The sequence below is a fragment of the Rhea americana genome, unplaced genomic scaffold, assembly GCF_003343005.1.
Source record: "Rhea americana isolate MKP2758 unplaced genomic scaffold, rheAme1 scaffold_51, whole genome shotgun sequence".
Taxonomy (NCBI): Eukaryota; Metazoa; Chordata; class Aves; order Rheiformes; family Rheidae; genus Rhea; species Rhea americana.
Genome location: NW_028186657.1, coordinates 4,066,024 through 4,087,692, shown reverse-complemented (window position 1 = coordinate 4,087,692; position 21,669 = coordinate 4,066,024). Strand labels below are relative to the sequence as shown.

At 41.1% G+C, this 21,669-nt stretch overlaps 1 protein-coding gene across 11 annotated transcripts in view; it reads right to left on the bottom strand.

The window, feature by feature from the left end:
• Nucleotides 1-21,669, bottom strand: part of SGCD (sarcoglycan delta) — a 359,722-nt gene that overhangs the window by 56,957 nt on the left and 281,096 nt on the right. For all 11 annotated transcript variants that reach the window (XM_085317947.1, XM_085317945.1, XM_085317944.1 and 8 more), the window contains 2 exons: nt 7,041-7,128; nt 3,856-3,975 (listed from right to left, as the gene is read on the bottom strand). In XM_085317947.1, coding sequence (XP_085174073.1) covers nt 3,856-3,975; nt 7,041-7,128 — 208 coding nt within the window. The remainder of the gene's footprint in view (nt 1-3,855; nt 3,976-7,040; nt 7,129-21,669) is intronic.

Below are 21,669 nucleotides of genomic sequence, written 5' to 3'. Positions count from 1 at the left end.
GAAGGAGGGAGGAGGCGGGGAAGGGGAACTGCTGCATAACGTACAACAACACGTGAATTCAATTAAGACCAGTTCATTCATCTCCTGCAATGCAGAACACAGGAGTTTATGAGCCCGTGGGGGATACCCAGCTAGGCATTAGTTTGCATCTACTCGGTGTTTGCCAAAGTGCAGTGCTGAGCGCAGCAGAGGCGAGCGCAGGGAACGCTTGCTGGCGCAGCTCCGGCGCTTCATGCTGCGCAGAGCCGCTCGAGCAGCACCAGGCTAGCGGGGGGAAGGTGGCCTTGAAAATCCAGACCCAGTAAAATCAAACTAAGCTTCCTCAGTTCTGAGGAAAGGGAAACAGTCCAAGGTTTATGGTAGCAATTTAGGAGYATGGCTTAGTTCTGGATCTGCCTCTGACCTTTTCAGACCCAAGAAAGAGGCTTGTTCTGTGCCCCAGGTCCTTGCCTGCAGCATTAGGAGACAACACTGCCCTGCTTTGGGGTCTCTTAACAGGAGGCACTCAAAGATTATGGTAGTGAGGCCCATAAGAGAATGAAGTGCTRCAAGTGGTGATGTGCCACCATCCTCGCTCTCTGCAAGAATGGAGCAGATGGCTGGGCAACCAGAGGCGCTCACGGGTGAGCTCAGACTCCACAGGGCAGGCGGCATTTGGCAAAGGGCTCGGTTTCCACGCGCTCTGTAGGCAAACAGGAGCTCCTCCTGAGCTGTCTGGACTCATGCAGCTGCTGAGTTTCCAGTCAATTTTGAGTATGGGCTGAAGGAACTCGTGCCACGTGTCTGAAAAAGACACACAGATGCTGCAAGAGGAGACCATGGCCAAAGCTTGGCAGCTGCCCTGGTCCTCAMACAGCAGTTGCCATTATTCCCCAATCTCACCTATGAAGACAGGCTTGCTGGGATTCATTAAATCAAATAAAACCACTGAAGTACTCCAGATCACACAAYGCATGAAAAGCAGAAGGGACCAGCTCTGTCTTCTTGTGGCCTTTAATAGTTAAAAGCCAGAAACAGACTCCCAGAATACAATTAAAATAAAAGGTATTTTCATCTGGCAATCTGCAGGACGTAATGCAACTTCTGAAGCCCTGCTAAATGCAACATATGTCCTACCAGTATCCACTTTTTTCAATTTCATAATTCAGTGTACTTCTCCTTTTTAAAAATGCCTTCCAGTCTTCCTAATGCTGGAAAAGTCTTTACTTACACAAAGCAGAGAATTCATTTCCAAAACGAAMGTACGTATTTCCTCATGTTAAGGCTTCAACATGACTTTGTAGAACAAACTTTCAAAATCAACTCTGAAGAGTGCACAGCAATTATCATTAACAAGTTTAAAAGCTAGCCACAAGTCCAATATCTGCTGCTCTAATCTCTGTAAGATGACTTTCATGCCAGATTGCAGACATCACTTCCTTCTGTAACAAGTACGTGTTCAGTAATAAAAAGAACAAGTTGAGATTATTTACATAGTGTAGATAGGTGTCAGCAGACACATACCAGCAGCACCTGAGATCCCAAACACTGGAAAAATGATCAAAAGAATTTGCCTGTGTACTACAAGTTGGACTAGCCTCAAGCACCGTCAAAAAACTGAAAGAAACAGGAACATATGGCATAACACTTCCCAGCATGGCAAACAGCCGTGGCAACTACTTTTGGAGATATAATTAGATTGGAGGAGCAAAGCTGGAGAAAAACAAAGCCAAGCATGAACTCTGAAAGCATTTCAGCTCAAGGTCATCGGAATATTCGCCACGCAACATCATCTGTGATACCATTGTAACTTTTCTGATAGCTCTGCAAAAGCCTGATAAACCCTGACAAACACCCAGCTGCAAATTAAAATAGAAGTGCACAACAGTGGTAAGCAGTATTTACAGTGCTGTTTACACAGGAGTCTAAAATAAGGCAGAAACTCAAAATTACTATCAAAAACAATTSCTGGTTTCTCCAAAGCACAAAGTAAATAATATGCAATATTTTTGTATGCAATCCAAAAAGGAGTATTTGCAACTTGTAAAAAACAGTTTCTGTATTATATGAAAAAACAAATGATCTGAAAATCCCTCCTATTTAAAGTCTCCAGGAAAACACCTAAAATCTTTGTTTCCTGAAATCACCTTGCCTGCACAAAGACTGGGTAATTTAATAGCTCTGAAAGGTACAGTGTGAATGGATATCTGTGGTAAAACACAGATTGAGACAAATCCTCCACCGCTCTGAAACACCGTATGTATTTTGAATGGTCCTCTTCAAAGTTTTCTATTAAAAGAGGTACTGTTAATTTTGTAGAGTCTAACATTTATCCTATAAAACTCACCTAACCTCAGTATAGCTGATGACTGAACTGGTCCAGTATATGCCAACAGCAACACGCCACTTTAAAGAGCTACAACTAGTCTTGCTACAGACAGGAAATTATCTAGAATACCCAAACACCATGTAACGAAAAGTATTAAGGGTTGGATTTGAAATCCTCTTCATGATGGATTAGACTCTGAGGCCTGCATTCTAAGCTCTTTTATATTATACATAATAGTAAKAAACCATATACTACATAATTTTATGTATACTATATAATACTGCATATATGTCTAATATTATTATTATACTAATAATATGCTATTTACTATATAATATAGAGTAAATATGATCTACCATATAATAATAATAATAATATTCTAAATTCCTTCATTGATCTCTCTGGTTTTAGGAACTTTCTAGAAAAGTAAGAGATCATTTGGAGTGAACAGGGGSATCCAAATCAAGCCGCTGGAAGACAGGTATCAGTATATCCTCTGAGGCCAGTGGTACTGTTATGTGATTAACAGTACCTTACTCAGTCAGGTCCTACATGAAAATATTGATAAGCAATACTTAAATAACATGGATTGAATGGGAGGGCAYGGACTGAACTGGAGAGCAAGAGAATTAAAGCTGCTAAGAGTTAACTTCACACAACTATAAAAGACATTTTGAAACACTACAATTACCTTAACTGTCTCTTTTCTCTAACTCACCCCCCCCCCGAAAAACCCTCAGTAAACAACGCACACTCCCCAAACCCAAAGRGTGAGCCTCAGTTTCCATTAGGAACCACCAGTGTAATGCCTAGCAGGCAGACASGGCGCAGGAAAGCTGGGGAAGCCAGATCCTGCACTGGCACAAGAAAAGTTCCAGGTCCCTCATCTGCCTTTAAAGAAAGACAGGGAAGTGGTGGCAGTGGTCAGTTGTCCCAGGACACCTAACCATACCCACAGAATAGCTGGATATGGCTCAAGAGATGCAAAGCATGTTCTCACACACAGCTGAGGACAGACTGGCTGATATAAAGGCCACCGAGCTGCTCAGAGAATTAATGTGAGATCCCAATTCATATTGACTTTTCATTGCAGTTCTCTTCCGTGGTGTTTGCTTTGGAATGAAGGCAGAGCTCATGAAAGCAGTGAGATGAAAAATACGAAGCCTAAGGTTTCGCTACACACAAAGACAGTGACTGCAGCCATGGAAGCGTCCTTATAGTGATGCCTCACTGCCCTTCATCCCAGACTCAAGAGATAAAGCAGTTTAGTTTCCAAAGCTGGTTTTAATGCTGCTTTACAAGCCAGACAAACTATTTCTAGGGCAGTTTTCTCTGCAGGGGGAATAACATGTAGTGCAGGTTAAGCAGCTCCTCAGATAGAAACTCCTAGCCTTAATCTGCTTGGAGAAGATTCAAAGCAATAAAGACAGTGAAGGGCTTTACCGCCAAAAGAAGTTTTCCACAAGCAAAAAGGGAAGTTAAACAAAATTATTCTAAAAATTGAAGAGACATGTATTAAAATAGTGATTTAGTCAGTAATCTTTTACCTAAAACTCTCAACCTTTCTGCTCCAACTACCACTTCGTTGTCATCTGCAGAAAACAGCAATTTTCCGGAGAGGGTTTTCACCTCAAATTTTTGGCTGTGTGCTTCCACTGCTTGGGGACCTAGAGGGGAGAAGAGAATAGCACAAAGTCTTAGTGAAAAGTATATGAAAATCACAAAGTAGCTTTGTACATTTAATGAGCCCATCTACTGAGATTATCCTAATAACTCTGTAGATAAAATCTGCATCCGATACACCAAACAYGGAAGTCTGTACATGTCAAGGGTGACCTCCTCTTCAGAAAGGGCACTATTTTCTACCCACATTACTCAACTATTTCTACTTATATTTTTGTTAACACGTATGTCATTACCATTAAGTTTGGCATATTTGGGGAATTGTTTTACTAAAAGAAAGACCCATATGTGAAATAGTGAACGTATCAGTATGCTTTCAGAATACTGGTACAGCTATAGAAGGAATCAAGACTGCTTCCTGAATACTTTTTGCTAGGACTAGTGGTGTGGTGTAAAAGATTCTTGTTTTCATGCCCGTTAAATATGCCTGGGTTAAAATGATACTGGTGTCACGCACGATTCAATTCAAAAAATAGGAGCAAATGCTTCCCATTCAAACTGTAAGTTAAGAGCTTAATCTTACATCGCCAGGAAGGCAAGCCCTGGAAGATGCTAAGGGTTTCCATGTTGGCACTCCTGAAAGTTGAGCCTCCCTCAGGGGAACAGATTTCTACACTGTGCAAGCCAAGACAAATGGCAGGACCTCTCAAGTTTTAAAAAGTTTTTAGACGAGTAAACCTTTCCTTCTGAGTTCTGATTTTAATTTAACTGCTTCTCCTGCAGGTTGTTGTGTAGTCTAGTGMTGAAAAGCCTCTGGCAATGCATTTTGTTAAACCTGATAATCATTAGGTGCCTGAATGGCAATTCTGTGCAGGTCCGTGGCTCAAAGGCTATAAAGAGAAGGCCCTTCTGTTACCYGACCTAGGCTAAACTGTGTACAAAATCACCATCCAATCGTCCTACGTACCCTACTCCAAGCCAAAGCCTCCCTGGAATACGCTACCACACCAGGTAGGTGATCGGACTTAGCATTATTCCTGTCATCTTCCTGACTAGTCTCATTTCTCAAAGGACAAGAGAAGTATGACCTGAAAGTCAGCATTTTCTTACGCGCAGTATCTAACTCTACACCTTGTGTTTGCCTGCACAGGTCGTCTGCATTAGCATTAGGGCACTCACCGAATTGTGTGCATGGTTTGGACTACAGAAAAGTGAGGCTATGCTGAGATCCCAGCATGTTGAATTCTGCAGAAACACTTAAAAATCCTGAGGCATTCCAAGAAAATCCCATACTTTTGGATCGCTTTTAAGTTTGACTTATATCTCGCTAATTAACTGCCTCCCTACTCATCACTGCAGTGTACTCAACTTGGGACTACACCTTCACTCCACTCCAAAACCAGAGCTACTGCAGAATGCAGAAACAAGCTTAATAACCATGACATCACGCTGAGAGGCAATGGCCTGCAAAGACAAATAGGCAGACTTTGGCATGGGGGTTTAACACTAGAAAGGTTGAAATGGAAATAAGCTGCCCATTACCCATGACACTGTGTTGGACCTGGAATCGCTCTAGGTGTTTAGACTGGGGAAGACTCCACTCAGAGATCGGACAGAGAATGGGGAGGGAAAAGCCCTTGCGCTGGAGAGCCTATCTTTCAACTCTGCAGCACCACCCCTGCACTTGAGACTCTGTTTTACTTTTCATTTGCCTGAGGCACTTACAAAGAAGTGGTACAAAAGATGAGCAGGGGACAACTATATTTCATTAGTGACATCGCTATGTTTTGTCATCTTTTCCTTTCTTAGGGAAAGTTGTCTCATTTTATTATGTGATGTTGCATAAGTTAGCAGAGAATGCAATAGGCATTTTTGACAAACTGGGGAAGCACAGCTGGGTAGTCATGTTCCAGGCAACTGTCGCTTGAATGAAACCCTGTAATCCCAAATCAAGCAGCTGGAAACCAAGAAAGATAAAATCTTTTCCAAAAATGAGACCCAAAGTCCATTACTTAGGTCTACATCACTAAGCAGCCTGCCCGCTGTGCCATTTCTTATCTCTGTGTTGACTTGGCCTATGCTTCATCCTGAAAATGCTTTATATACACATGTGTGTGCACACAGTACAGTGCTGCTATTTCTTCCACTAACTAGGTCTTCTCAAGCTCTCATGAAATGGAGGCACTTAAATAAACCAAATATGCTTTTGAAAATATATGGCAARCCAAAAAACTAAACTAGTTCATTTTGAATGTGAGAATCTGGGCGCTTAGGGTTGAAATTATTTCCTTCCTCAAGGCAATTTTCATGCGTGCCACTTAAATTGTTGCCTACTGAAGCTGTGTATTTAATTATTTAACACTGTGACTACAGGCCAAGATGTTATATAAGCAAGCTAGACAATCCAGTCTCATGTAGAAACAACACTTTTATGGATTACTATCTCGGCCACACAGCAATACTATTCCCACTCCCTAGGTAAACCTAAATAAATAAGTATCTATCACAGATTATATACATATATTATATAATAACATATATAATGCATTAGGCTCTTTCAAGCTAAATTATGAATGCATTAACTCAAAGGTCTCTGTGCACTGAGGATTTATGAATCACCCATTTCCCCATCAAACACCCTAGTGCTTGGGAGCATGAGAGAGTTCTTTATCAGCAGAAGGGCTTTGGGCTTAGACAGCTCTAAATTGCAGTGTCCGAACCCAGCCACAGTCAATCAGCAGATTTCCTGAGATCTTAAGCAAGTTAAAAGTGTTTCAGGAAAATCCCGTGCCTATTACGAAAGAAATGTCAGCCGGAATATGTTCTTCTTAACCCTGAAGCTGTACAACTAACCTTTCTATCTCTGGATTGGCTTTCAAATGAAAATGATGGTCTGCTTCGTTATCAGAAAGCACCAGCCAGCTGTCTCTCCAGTATGGCTTTCATGTATCTAGCTTTGTTTCTACAAAGTGGAGCTAAGTTTTCCTTTGTACTTCAATAGACACCTGGGCTCCCCTCCTGTGCGCTGTCTCAAGCTTGCACAGCACCCCACAGCTCACTGTCTTTCATGTCTCCTGAATTCTCTCCTGCAGTCTTTCCTCTTCCTTACCTGTTACAAGACGAGTTAGGACTTTAGTCTTGTCATTGAGGATGTTCACTGTAACATTTCTGGCAGACTGGAAGTACAGTGGGTTGCCCTGGAACAAGAACACAAGACAAGCCCATGAGAAGGCTGTGCTGCAGCCACGTACATGAGAAATCTGTCGCAGAGTTTGCCTGCAGCTCCTCTGGGCTCTCATCACACTTGAATGGCTGGGCATGTGTTTGAAGAGTAGGCTACTGGGTCTGTGCCCTTTCATGTTCATTTTTGCATGTCTAATCCCTGCACGTTCCTGATGTAATCTGGAACAGAAGTGAGCCTATCTGGAAGGAGCAGCCACAAATACAGCCACGMACACAGAAATACAGGCAGATTTCTTTTCACATAGCCTTCCATGGGGCCTTCCATACCTGCGTAAGGTGAGTTTGCTGAACCCTTTATATTTATTTCACTTCTAGATGCTGCATTAATTTCTATTGCCAGGATAAAACCCTCATCTATACCTCTGTTTGCCTCAGATAATGTTCTAGTGATTAGCCTTGTTTTAGCAATGGTCAGCTTTAGTACCAATAAAAGTTAACCAACTTGTAATTTTAAAATATTCAGGTGCTTTGGGATCCAATCTAAGCTTTCCAAGCTCAGTGGTGTTTTGGGATGGTTGCTGATTAGAGCAGTATATTTCATAGTCAAATCTACAATATTGCGTACAGCTTCGGAAGACTTGATCCGGTTTTACCATGTATGTGTACTGCATGATGATGTAGGTGAGCCGTGCCAAGGGGGGCAAATAAGAGAACCTTATTAACATGGAGAAAGTGCTTTTCATCTCAATGAAAAGCAGTGAACTGTCTGGTGCGTACCATAGTCATCATCCAAACTGGGATGCCAGTGTACACCACTTGAGAMCAGAACCATCCCACTAGACTCCATGGAGATCCACAAGACATGAAGTCTTCCCTACTCCCTACCTCATCACACAAGCTTCTGCCCATTGTTATATTTTAAACATACCTCTGAGAAAAAAGCTAGAACAGCTGTTAAAATACAGGAACCACACAGCTAACTGGCACCAACTGACCTTGGACAAGTTTCAGAAGATCCTGGTGTCTCTAGACTCCTAAAAATTAATGTTGATTAATGTTTTATTATTAATAACCTATAAGAAAGGATGGCTTCATTTGAATACCTGCTTGTTCTGGCATTAGATTCCCCATGGCCCCGACTAGGGACCTAAGTTGAAGAGCTCCAGGGATAGTATTTTACTGCTACATGTTCAATTTCAAAATGACCCAACGGAGGACATAAAGGCAGATATATACAATCTATATCAATGTATAGTCAGAGGTAACACTGTAGACACTACAATCACGTTATATGAAATACAGAAAGGTCCCCTTTTTGACCTGTAGTACTTGACTTTTGTTCATAGAGCTATGCAAGTAGAGTGTTTTGAAAGGGCTAGGAAATCTTCTGGTCCAATTTAAGGATGGAAAAAATCATTCAGTCTACACGACTGGTTGGTTTCTGAACTCTGTTACTGATCTGCATAATAAAAGATTGCATAATAAAAGATCACCAAGCACTTAATCTAAAAAGAGTTGCAGAAAAAGGTGYACCTTTTTCAAAAAAGAAGTCTTGCAAGACAAGAGGTGGGATCCACATACTAAAAGTCTTAAAATAGACAATCAGTCCCTGAAAGGCTTACCCCAGCAAGTCATCTCATTCACTGATTCAGAGCTGATTCATGTAGCTTTCAAAAAACTAAATTTCCCTAATGGAAGAATTATGTTTTTATTGGTCTGCAGGGAAAGAACATTTCAAGCACTTAATCCAATGCCCACTCTCATTTCCATAATTCTTCTTCCATTAAGAAATGAAGAAGAGCTGCACAAAATTACTCCCTTTTGCTGAAAATTCTGCAGATTTGGTGTCCATCATCACCTGTTTACAACAGTAAAAAAAAGAGACACCTCTCACACACAGAGCTTAGTGATGCTGCCAGCTTCCTTCAATCACATAGAAAACAAAAAAATCTTAAAACACATCTTCAGTTAGAAATGATAACTGAAAAGGGGAAACCTTTCACTTTTATTACAATTTCATGTTATCAAGATATAAAATTAATTATTCTGATGCACTTGAGCAAATGGAAATTTAGATCAATATGGCATCATCATTACAAAAAATAATTATGTACAATAAAGCAATATTCTCACAAATTGTCATATAATTCAATAGACCTAGAGTTAGAATATCGGCATGCAATAAATAGCTACATCTGACTCTAATTATAATACTATATTTATGAGACATATCCACATTTATTAAGTATAATATGCAACAATTCAGTCCTGAATCTTTCCAGATAAATAACATTAAAGTTTTGAAACATACTTGACTGGGACTTGATGCAAAGAAAACTGAAGTGAACCAAAAATCGGATTAGGGTTTTTTTTCCATTCAAGAGATCTAGTCTTTTACTGTTTGTCTACCTGCTCCTTTCTCAAATGTTCCATCCTATTCTTCAGGAAGGCACATTCAAAATAAGGTATGTCTGATGCTGCTAATCACTCAATAATCCCATACATTTCACTGCCTGCAGGTGCTGGGAAATCTTTTTTTCTCTATCGTTGGTTCTTTTTCCCCTCCATCCCCAGTACCCTGCTGTCTGAGCAGCAGCACACACCGCTTTCACATGCCGGGATTGGCTCGGTCTTCACGCCCAGGCACAGCTATTACAACCTGGCCCTCTGCACAAGGGCTATGGGCTAACTCCAGTACAGCACAGCATTACCAGTGTACGCAACTTAGCCATCCCATAGCACTTCCCTGAGCCMCAACCGCTCACTTAACCTCCTGTGCAACTTTGCAAATGCCCTGGGTGTTCACCTCCCTTCCAGCACTATTTTTACACTATTGTTTCCCACAATTTTGTTGATCAGATTGCTGGAGAGACCYAGGTAGAGACATCAATGGGAGGGGATGCGATTTCCCCCCCTCCTGTATGATTTCCTGGCAGAAGGGAGGCTGAGGATCCCACTCTGCACTAGGCTTCGGTTCCAGCTCTGGGGGCAGTTGAGGCTGGGATCTGTTAAGGATTGTTTGAGCTAGTTTTATCCATTTTCAGCCCRCCACAAATTTACCATTCACCTCTGYAGAAAATTCTACCTAGTAAATACAAAATTCTGCCTGTTACTCCAGCCTTTCATCAACAGGCCTAATGGTCTAACACTAATGCAAATGTTCACAGACACACAAAAGGTTGCCACAGCTACCCAATATGTTAAAATGTTGGACACAGGTTGCATAATAAAGAATTTGAAAAGGGCAAAAATATGTCAGAACAGTTTGTTTCCTCACTAAGCAGTGAGGTATTCAGYAGGACTTAGGAGGTTTTGCAAAAGGTATTGACTGACTGTTCACTAGGCTAAACACATGGCAAAACAAACCCTAACAGCTCCCTAGGTGTCTTTCTCTGGCTCACTCTGGAAAAGATGCTAAAAACTTCTAGTTCAAAGACTGTAASAGTAAAAGCATTTTGACTGACAACCTTAATGCACAGCTAAAGCAATTTCAATCAGTGCTGTCATGTCGTCTTTAAGGAAATTCAATGCTTTAACAGATGTCCTTAGACCGTTTTAGGGAATTATTAAACACATTTGGAAATCTTTTTAAATTTTAACATGCAATTTAAAAATAAAGCATCACACTTAGYGTCTTTATATTTCAGAAAGTCAAAAGGAGTAGCTCTGATCGGATCCTACGGATTCAATGACTCTACACASTGAGTGCAAGTGAAGCTTGCGGAAAGAAGGGAAAAGGTGAATTTCCTAAAGGCTTGAAAAAGTAATGAGAAAAATTGAAACATTAAAGCATAATCCACGTTGGCATGGCACAGTCTACAGAGAAGCCACTCAGAGCACCGTTTCCTGCTCAACTGTACCTCTCCCTGACATATAGCAGGAAACACTGCTCTGCACACAGCTGGCAGAAGCTCATTTTCTGTAAATGACCAGCCAGCCCACTAGGAGAGCAAATGCACTCCGTGGCCTGACCTAAAGCCACAAACAGCAAATTCACAGCTGCTATTAGAGAGGAAGTATTTTTGTGGTTTATAACAACACATTCCTCTCATGAAGTCTGATCAGTCCTACCAAGAGCCAAATGCAGTAGTAACAACAGTAATTATAATTAKCTATTAGATTGCATTTTTCCATTGGTAGGGCTTAGCCCAGAAAATACTGCACATGTTAAAGACTAAGATAGAAAAATCATGAAGTTGTCATTTGTTCAAATTTTTTTGGCACATCCTGACTTGCAGCAGGTATCTCAATGGAAGGCCATGCCACTTCTCGCAGGCAAGGAGTTGAACTTGCAAATACWCTGCCCTCCACCCAGAGCCCAGGACCAGTAGCAAGTTAAACTACTGCCAAAGAGCACAGTTCAAATCAGCTGRATCCATGTTGCGTAGTATTGCTGCAGACAGCTACTTTTTCCCCAAAGGGCTTGTTATTTTAAGAGACTTTATAAATATTTGTATAATCCATTTTCTCTTCTCTTAAAAAGATCATCAGGAAATCTTGACAGCAATTGCTTGTGAAGACAGGGAAGAGAAAGTGGATTGGTAACATAAAAACATTACCTGTAGTTTGAATGGGCTGAACACACAAAAACAGGCACAAGCCTACCACGCTCTCTGCTAGGGCGCTGCCACTTGGGCACTACTCACAGGACAGCGAGCAACACCCTCTTAGAAAGCCTCTGCTCTTGCTGCATGACGCTAAACCCTAAAGACAAAGACTTCCACAACACGCTGTGARCACAGAAGAAAACGGTCCTGGATCTGAACTCCTTTGAAAGGTCTCTGAAGCTCTGAAAAGTTCAGGGCTGTTCCCATAGAATACAAAGATGTGAAGAAACAATCAGATTAAAAAAAATCAGAATTGGTTACAGATATTGCAAATCAACTAATCAGTACAGCTAGGAATCACCAGGACAGTGTACGGGCATCACTGGAAAGCAGCCTATTCATGACTGTGAATACAAACTTGGGAAAATCTAGTGAACTTTGCCCCTAAGATTCCCCCATGCAGAAGCAGCGTGGATTTCATCTATGGCAACTGAAACCATAGACTTAAGRCCAAACCTGCAAGCGAACCATTCACGTTTTTACTTGAGTTGCCATACAAAAGAAAAACCAATAGATCCTCCTCCTGTTTCTGATATAGCTGCCCGCTATATCAGGAATCAGATTTTGCCCAGAAGACTTCTGGCACACAAATATAAATCATGCAGCTAAATCTCTAGCTGCTAGATTGAAAACATCCCGTAATGTTTTTTTGAGCATATTTTTTGTTGTTTAATCACTGAGTCTTTTCTGATCTTGACTTTGCCCTTCAAACAGTTCAATATGATGCTCATGTAACTAAATCTCTTTTCTCGTAGAACTCTGATTTGGCAACGACAGCTTTTCATAGCAGAATGAAAGCAAATGGTGAACAGAACTGATAACACAAAACAGATTAAAACAATAYTATGCAGTGCCCCTGTACATGCCTATTTAAGTCTAGAGACAATTGTTTTTAGGAAGGTGACGAGGTTCAATGAAGAGAAAATAAAATGTAGTCTTTATGCTTTTCTTCCTGGAAACAAACTCTTTTCACTTGTGTAATGCACCCAAGTCATGTAACATGGATCAGAAGTGGAGCTAGTACAGCTCTGTCCAGCAACTGACACTCAAAGCCGTAAATGCACGATGCCACGAATGTCTCAACAGGCTAAATGCTAACTCCTGACATTTGTTATTTTCAATGTCAAGTATTCAAATGCTTAAAGACAAAAAAACACAAGTCCCTTCTATGCAGACGACACACTTCATAGCTGCAGCTGTCTTTGTACAAAGGTACATTTTRCATTACCATGATGCTCAGAATTCCTGTGTAAAAATACTGTGTTCTGACCCAACTTGACATTGTAACTGCATTGATAGTACAWATTTTGGAGCTTTATGTCTGCTACCACAAAAATCCCTCTTTTATGGTATTTTTTGAAGTTTATTTCAATAACAATAAAAATAAAAGCAAAATTTCCCATTGCTACATAAAAGCAGCGCTTTGTTTTTGCTTTTTAAAGGGCAAAGAAGGCAGGTCTGTGATGTGAGGKCTAAATGACTGGGTTTTGCTTTTGGATGGATACCCAAGGGGCTTTGTTTCCTTCAAAGTGGTTTATTCTTGGCAATCTAGGAGCTTCCCTGCTTGAAAGAATACCTGTAATAATGTCATGAATATAGTGCTTAGAGAGAGTGGCAGCTTCCTCTTCAAGATGCCTAATCAGCTGCTTTGCAGCTGAGATTTTTCTGAAAATTAAATTACACAACATCTACTGACATTAACAATAAAACTGAAAAGACTTCCACAACATTGCACCTGCCTCATTCCTTTGCCATTTTTATTTTACTTGATTGGCTTATAATGTGAAGAAAACCACCGATGACATGATGAAACTGATAGACACGCGAACAAAACTCGAACGCAACCACGTGTGCTGGTACTCTGTTCAGTATCCACAGACCTGGCAAAAGTGGGTTGCTAATTTCTGAAGGCTGCTGCACATTCACTAAACTTTCTCTGAACTGAGCTGTCTTCCTGGGCTGCAACCTAAAGGGGTTAGATCTATTAAGCATGCTCAGCACCAGGAGTCCTCTCGCAAGACACCCTTAGACACCACCTGCAACAAAGGGAACAGAGCTTCAGCACTCACAAAATGACCAAATAATTCTGCATATGCTTCGAGTACCTCCCTGCACTCAGAATTCACCTGAAGGTGTTATACCAGAGTCGATCAAATGTGTACTGGTGATTAACTTTGTATCACCGGGGAAGAGCTCTTCCTCACACAAGCTCTCAAGGAACTGTAACTCTCTTCAGCAGGAGAACAGCAGTCCTAGATTCTCAGCATGTTAATCACCACCACCTAGTAGAAATCAACTTAGTATTTGCTGCAGTTTTCAATTTATTCAGTATTCTTCCCCAGAAATAACTTAACTGCAGTAGCTGCTCCTAAGGAGACTGAGAGGTAGCTCGCACAGATCAGATCCTCGTATACAGAAGTTGTTGTAGCAATAGGACTATGGATTTGTGCTAAGTTATAGCCTATTCACCGCCTCGGGTTATACTAGTTATGGTCAGACTCCAGTGGTGAGAGATCTCCCGTGGAAGTCAACACACTGCAGATATGCATGAGACCACAGGAGAGAGAGGGAGAGAAYGCTGCTGAGGTTTAAAATATTCTAAATCATCCAACTGTATAGCTATACACCGCTCCTAACTTGTACTCCAGATAGGTGTGCAGACCTTCGTTCATTTGTTTTCATTTTATAGCCTTCCAGGTATGTCTGCTGCCTGGCTTAGGCATCTTTTAAAACTACTGGTAAATCATTGCTCACTATCTATAAAAGGCAATTGAAGACAATATTAAAGTTATACAGAGCTAGTGATTTTTGACTCATTTTCTATTCCTTGGACCACTTTACAACCAGAAACAAGCAGGATCTCAGTTAGTGAGCTGAATACACATTTAAGAGTAAATATTGCTGTTATTATGCAAGGAATGGTAATATTTTAAGTTCTACAATGCTCACAGCACCTTTTAGATATTTAGTTACTGCACTTCCTAACATCAAGTTAYATATCCAGATATTTTTCTCCAAGACAACTGCTAACATGGCTATCTCTGACCATTGCTTTGAAATCATAACTTTTCTTGGCCTTGAGTCACAGATCCGCCAGCCTCTTGTATTAGATTAGAGTCGGCCATGCCAATTTATGCATGCATGTACAGCACGGAACACCGTAAAGATCCATGCCAAGGCCCCTGGTGTAACTGAAAGTCAAGATCTGCTAATAAGAAGAACAGAAAACATTTCCATCTGTCTCAATTGGGAAAAGGAATTCATGAGTCTCTGATTCATCTGCATCCATATGCTGGTATGTAGACAATACTTACGGACACATAGACATATGCRAGGTAGCCAGCAACAGAAATCAAATCCATCACAGATCACAGCATGCGATTTGCCTAATTATAAGTAACACCTCACATTTTTTATCTACGCAAAAAGCACTTTGTGAACGAGCAGATGGCATTGCTATGGGATGGCACCATCCTCGACAGTTGCAGATGTAGAGCATTTACACAGCATGCTGCAAAAAAATGACACAACACAAGCTGCTTCCTGGGAAAAAAGATTCAAATTGAACAAGTGTCACCAAACAAAATCCATATATTTATTGATGTTCTGAACTTATCTGATCTAGCTTCTCTCCTCAAATCAAATACACATGTGCAGGCCAGGGAGTGATGCTATCTGAACATCATTAAAGCCTCTTAGATAGAACTGTCACGTGTGCTGTCGGACATGAGAAAACTGCATCGCCGACCAACTTGAGTCTAGTTCCAACCCGCAAACAATTTAAATCCACAGAAGAAGAATCAATAGGAATAAGCCCTGCAGAGAAAGCAATTACACTGCAAAAGCAACTATATTACAGCATGGTTACGGCTGGAAGGCAGGGAACACAGAAGGCCATCCTCACTTCTGTGATTACCTAGTGGAGTTCTCTCCAATACCTCCAGCCCATGAAATGACAAGGTTCAGCCCTGACATGTTCCTGCAGTCAAAGCATTTCTGTTTCTGAGCTTCTAGTGCAATTACTAGGCTCTTCATTATGACAGCCATCCTTCACCTTTTTGTGCTCCATAGGTAAATGTGGGTCTGTGCATCAGAAAATAGGCTCAAAGGGGTAAATACATTCTCCTTTTCAAAAGCTTCATGGGAATAATAATCTGATTTCCTGGAASTGCAATTATTTATTCCTTGGTGACTGTGCACTTGCCACTGTACAAGACATAAATAAAGACGAACTGACCATTCCTGGCAATCTAAAATTCAGGTTTTCCATTCAAAGTCTTGTTTTCATTTGTGGTTTATCTGTTTTTTAAAAAGCTGCTGTGAGCACATACGGTGGTGTGACAGGTTTGAAGCAGCTATAAAATGATTGATGAAAACCATACTTTGGGCTTGTTGTGGGAATATTTATTGTAGAAATATACTGAGTTAACTCTGTAGAGGCATATTTGGGAAAATAAGATGGACAGAAAAGAAAGGCTGTGCCTATGATTGTGTTTAYGATACCAGGTAATTTGGACTATTTTAATTATGATATGGGGTCACAAAAACAGTTACATAAATTGTTTTTGAATTTCTTTTATGCAATCAATTTGATTTTCTGCTAAAATTATCAATATTGTGCTTTAAGAAGGATGCTTTTTCAATCTACACCCTTAGCCACAGAACTCCCCCAAGGAATAAACACAGGTGGCCAAACCTTCGTTCTRGGAGAGGCAGAACATCTACCAGCTATGACAGCCCACTTGGGAAGCCAAAACAACAGATGCAACTGAACATGYGACCACAAAATCGGATTGATCTGAAAGGAAGATGCTAAATCCTGCTGGACACTGGTGCACAGAACACATGTACTTACCAAAATAAAATGGTATTAAATGCCTGAGCAGTGGAGCACTTGCATGAGCAGTATAGGGTGCTCTGTGTTGACAACTGACAGCATCTTGTGACTGCCATCCAATGCACACCATGGGATGACTGCAGAGTATCGCCACGGTGCAAGGCTGACGGGCAAAAGTAACCTGCTAACCAACATCACCGTGGGCCTGGGGAGTGGCACTTCAAGGGATGTCAGGCTCACAGGAAGAGTAGTAGATGCTTTTTCCATGCATAGCAGAAGAAGAAAATGCTGTTTGGGGAAATGCTGAGTAATGGCAAAGGCAGCCAAAGGGATTAAGATATGTGAAAGTAAAGTGGAGCACAGCAAGACAAATCAAAGCCAAGGGTCCAGGGTTACTCTTTGTGTGGATCACAACCAGGTGGCTCAGCCTGTCTGGTTGTCTCCACTTCTGAACAGAATACATTTGTCACCACATGATTTTATTCCTTAAGTTCTTTTTAAATCCTGGAGGAACAGAACTGATCAGTGAAGACACCCAGTCAGTGGCACCTACCAGGAAAGGGTGCAGAAAGGAATGTGTCTGCATGTTCCAGTTTCTCCCACTTTATCTAAGTAATATTTCCTACACTGTTGCATAATACATAATGTTGCAGAGAGAAACAAAAAGCCTGCTGCTTTCCCAACTGCGTACCAACATCRAGGTTCATCATTTATAAGTAACAGTTGGGATCTGAAGGAAACATACCCAGCAAAAGTCAGTTTGCAGCAGTAGCTGGGGATTCCAAGAATATAGCTGCAATCGAGATACAATATTTTGGCTCGAAGCAAGAGTACACATGAAATAAAATTAAAATTGAAATGGTGCTCCTCAAGCCARCAGCACTGGTAACATAACACAACAATAAAAGTGCCACTGCCCTATGTGCTGTCCCCTGGTCTTCATCTAAGTAGCAAAAGAGAGTCTGCTAAAACTGGAAAACAGACATAGGCTCTGAATACTACCCCAKAGGAAGCATCACAGAAGACATCTTCAGGGTCATCCCATCAACCCACTCACAGTCACAGCTCTTTGGAGATATCAGTACCTCAGCTCTGGAARGATCATTCAGATCATTTGCTACAGCTGTTCTTAATCAGAAGGGATCTCTGGACTTTATACAGCAGCTAGTGCACAATTATATTATGGATTATTTGGCTATCCAMTTTGTGGCTTCACTTGTGTGTACAACACATCAATTAAGCCACTTGAAAGAGAAATATCAATTGTTCTGAGGGGACAAATAGATGTGCCCATTTTATACCTCTAAATTGCAAAATATATCTATAAAAATAATGATTTTAAGAAAAGCAATGAGTTTTTCATACTCTTCCAGATCAACCTAATCGAAAAAAATGACTACAGAATGGAAAGCCTAGCCGGACAGGGACGCTTGTTCTGTCAGACAAATGACTGCTCCTCAATCAACTCGATTGTCTGTAATTTTATTTATTTATTTGCTTTTAAATATTGATGTCTTACAAGACTTCTCATTGGAAAAATACATCTTATTCTGTAGTTGTACTGCCCTAGGCTGCAGTCCTGTCAGATCTCTTTCAAGAGGAAGGCTCACCTTGTATTAGTACTCCAAAAAGAAGACTTTGCAGGCACTGCAGAGAGTGATAGGGATGATTCAGTGAACAGCACGCTTCTCTCTAAATCAGCAGTCACCCATTCATGGTGCCATGGGCACTTTCTGCAGCTGCTACTGGTTTCTTAGCAGAGAAATAGAACTCATATGTTAACCATTTTTTTGCATTAGATGTCCCATGACAAATCCACCACTGTTTAAATCAACGGCCAGCGAATGGAACGGTATATTGTTTTGCACAAGRAGAAAAAGAATTAGAAGCATAATATCAAGCTGCAGGTGGAAAAAAGAGAGAAAGAAAAAAGCCTGTGTCTTGAAAGTCATTTTCATCCCTGTAGTTGCAACTACAAGTTAAGAATCTGGAAAAACATCCTGCACTGACAGGATGCTATGCAAATCCTGGTAGGCAAATAGTCATCATTTTATAAATGGGCAGTAATTTAGAAATCAAATTTTACCATGGATGCCTTTGAAATAGACACATCAGACAAAACTTTCCCTTGCAACAAGACCATCCGAGCGTACGTTCCAAAGGAAGGCACTTTCAAAGGACTGTCRTTTCCCCACTGGTGTCCCATACAAGAGCCTGCGTTTCAGAGGGGGAAGCTGCTCTCTTCCGCTCACTCCCTTCCAGGGCTGTCCAGCTCCCCTCACTAGTACTCGCTTTGCTCTGCCCTTGCATCTGTACCTAAGCTCCYTGGCCAGATGTGCACAGCAGCATCACTTTGTGTTCCTCTGTACACCTCAATACCCCTTTCCTTAGTGGCTTCAGTGATTTCAGACCACATTTATTTCCTATTATCCCCTTTTACTGCTCTCCTTATGCCTTCTGGGTTCATTTTAAACCATATTCCAGTTTAGCTCTCTCTGCCTTGATCTGTTTAGCATTAGTCCCTCRTTCTTGCTCTATACTGCTGAGATATTCCCAGTGGATTTGGTAACATTACTGTCACAACCAGAGAGACTTCCTGTCTCATCACTTCTAATATGCTTCTGTGATATCCAGTGTTTGGATATGGGACTGCTGTAAGAAGCAAGAGAAGGGGTTTTGCATTTCTGCATTGTTCCTGGCTTTATTCAACCTTTCTATAAATGCTTGTTCTCTACTCTGGATTTTGGTCGTAAATTCCTCTAAGGAAAGAAATGGAAAGCAGCATGACCCAGGGCTATCTGTGGTACACCTACCTTTCTGTGACTTTTGTATTCCGTCTTCTTTCTCTCTAACCACCCCACCCTCCATTCTTGATGTYTCTCCAGATTTTCATGGATTTATCATTGTGCCCTAGCAAGAAAAAAAAAAATCCTGCAATTCCACACTGAAGGATGGAAACTGAATCTAGTGAGAAACCATGACTTTTTCCAATGCTGCAGAGAGCTGAAGCCAAGGTTCCCAAGATCCARGCAGGCATCTGAAGCACCTCACCATCCCCTTTTGCCTACAGACTTCTTGAGAAGGGATCTTTCTGAAGGAAGTCGCATGAGAGAGACACTGCACAGCTGATGCTCACTGGGGAATCTCAGCAGCAAGGCAAGGTAAGCCACAGGGAAATTTGCTCCACTCCTACCCAGAGAGAATTCAAGGCTTGAAAGTGAGTAATCTTCCGCCACGCCATGCACAATTAACAAACAGGGATCATGCCCRATAGAGGAACGAGAAAGAAATACTGTGAGCTGAAATACCTAGAATTTTCTTCCTTTTCCACAGGTTATTCCCTTTYAGGAGAGAAATGAGGAGCAGACTACTGGCTGGTACTTTGTGCAACCTGCCACAGAAAATAATCCAGCCTTTCAAGGTCAGGTTGGAAGCAAAACTAAGAAGTTAACTGGATTTGGGATTAGAGCAAATCCAGAGGAAATCAATGGACATGGGCCATTTTGCACTGAAAGCCTTCAGCAAAAAAAGAAAAAAGAAAGAAAGAAAGAARAAAGAAACAAACGAAAAAATAGGCATCATGGAAACTGCTTTCCTTCAGCCCCTAAGAAAAACACTTTTATACCATGTCAGCCTTTATTTGAAAATACCTGCCAGATCTRTCACCATGTTCCCATGCACTTGGGGCATGTGATGCACAAAAGAGAGCCCACACATGGACACAGGACTCCTCACATCACTTCTTACCCACTGGAGGAGCAAGAGCAAATAAGCAAGCCACCTTGCTTGCCCTCATCCCTACCTCCTGTCCCAGTCTTTATTTAGCTTTTTTGCACTGTAAAACCCTTTGGGGAAAGGGCTGCATCTTTCTTCACGTTGGTACAGAGACCAGCATGATGGACTCCTGGTGATAGCTTCACTCTGCCACATATGTGTAGTATATGTAGAAGTCATAGGACATAATCCAGCAAAGAACACAAACATATGCCTGATTTTACGTATGAGAATGGCCTTACTGACTTTATTAAAGTAACTTATGTCTCTAAATTATTAACTAAATATCTGGTTGGACTAAAGCCTACATTAATTTCACTGACACGTCAGGATGCTTCTCTCTTCTGACTGGGTTTATAGATGTTTTTAATCACACAGTTCATAAACAACACTCTGTAATATGCACACAACAGCAAGGTGCACTCCAGCACCATGCCACAAAAGCTGGCGTGGCTTGGACTACCCCTTCCTGAAAGATGCCAGCATACATGGGACTAGACAGCCAGGATGGCCTCAGGCAGATACAGCCAAAATCCAGAAACGTCTCAGCCAGGAAGATGTTAACAGCCAAAGAAATTTTGTTTTTACTTTCAAAAACARCAAGTTAGTTTTCCCAAGAGCATCAACCAATTTGCCCTAACAGAACAGGGGTAAATTTAAAGTGGTTCTTGTTTTTCACTRCATTCTTCTTTCTCCAAATCTGAAATCTGTCATTTTAGGAACAAAACAACCAGAGAACTCTTATCACTGGCAAAGCAGCTCATAAATGAAACCTGGAAGGTCTGATTTTTCCTTTCCTGTTGCAAGGCAAAAAACACAGAAACCAAACTGTCTGTAAAACTAGTTGCATGTGCCTGCACTTCCTAATGACAGCACAGCTTGTCTTTTCAAGTAATACTTGCCTTATTGAAAAGGAAAAAAAAAACTCTGGTCCCAAAATAGTTTTTATCAGTAGAAGAGTTGTAGAAGTGATTGCTGTCCTCTGGTAAGAGGACATCAAGCTCTGCTACTGAGAATTCTTGAAAATATCAGAAAAAAAAATTCTGCTTCTTTGTAAATGGATCTCATTTTATGCCTAAGTGTTTCCTTTTGTCTATTTGTCCATTTACTTATGCCTCTATCTTCTCTCTAGCCATACTGTAAGGTTCCATTTCTTTTTCAAATTTAGTATTAAAAAGTTGTTCTCACATTTCAGCATTTCTAAAGCAGCCAGGATCCTGATTGTCAGTAGCGATGTCTAGACATAGCAAATCCTTAAATTCAAGGCCTTTGCCCTTGAGAAAGAGAAATGTAGCAGTATACAATTGCGCATGTTGTTCCCTGAGCAGTTTCAGGTA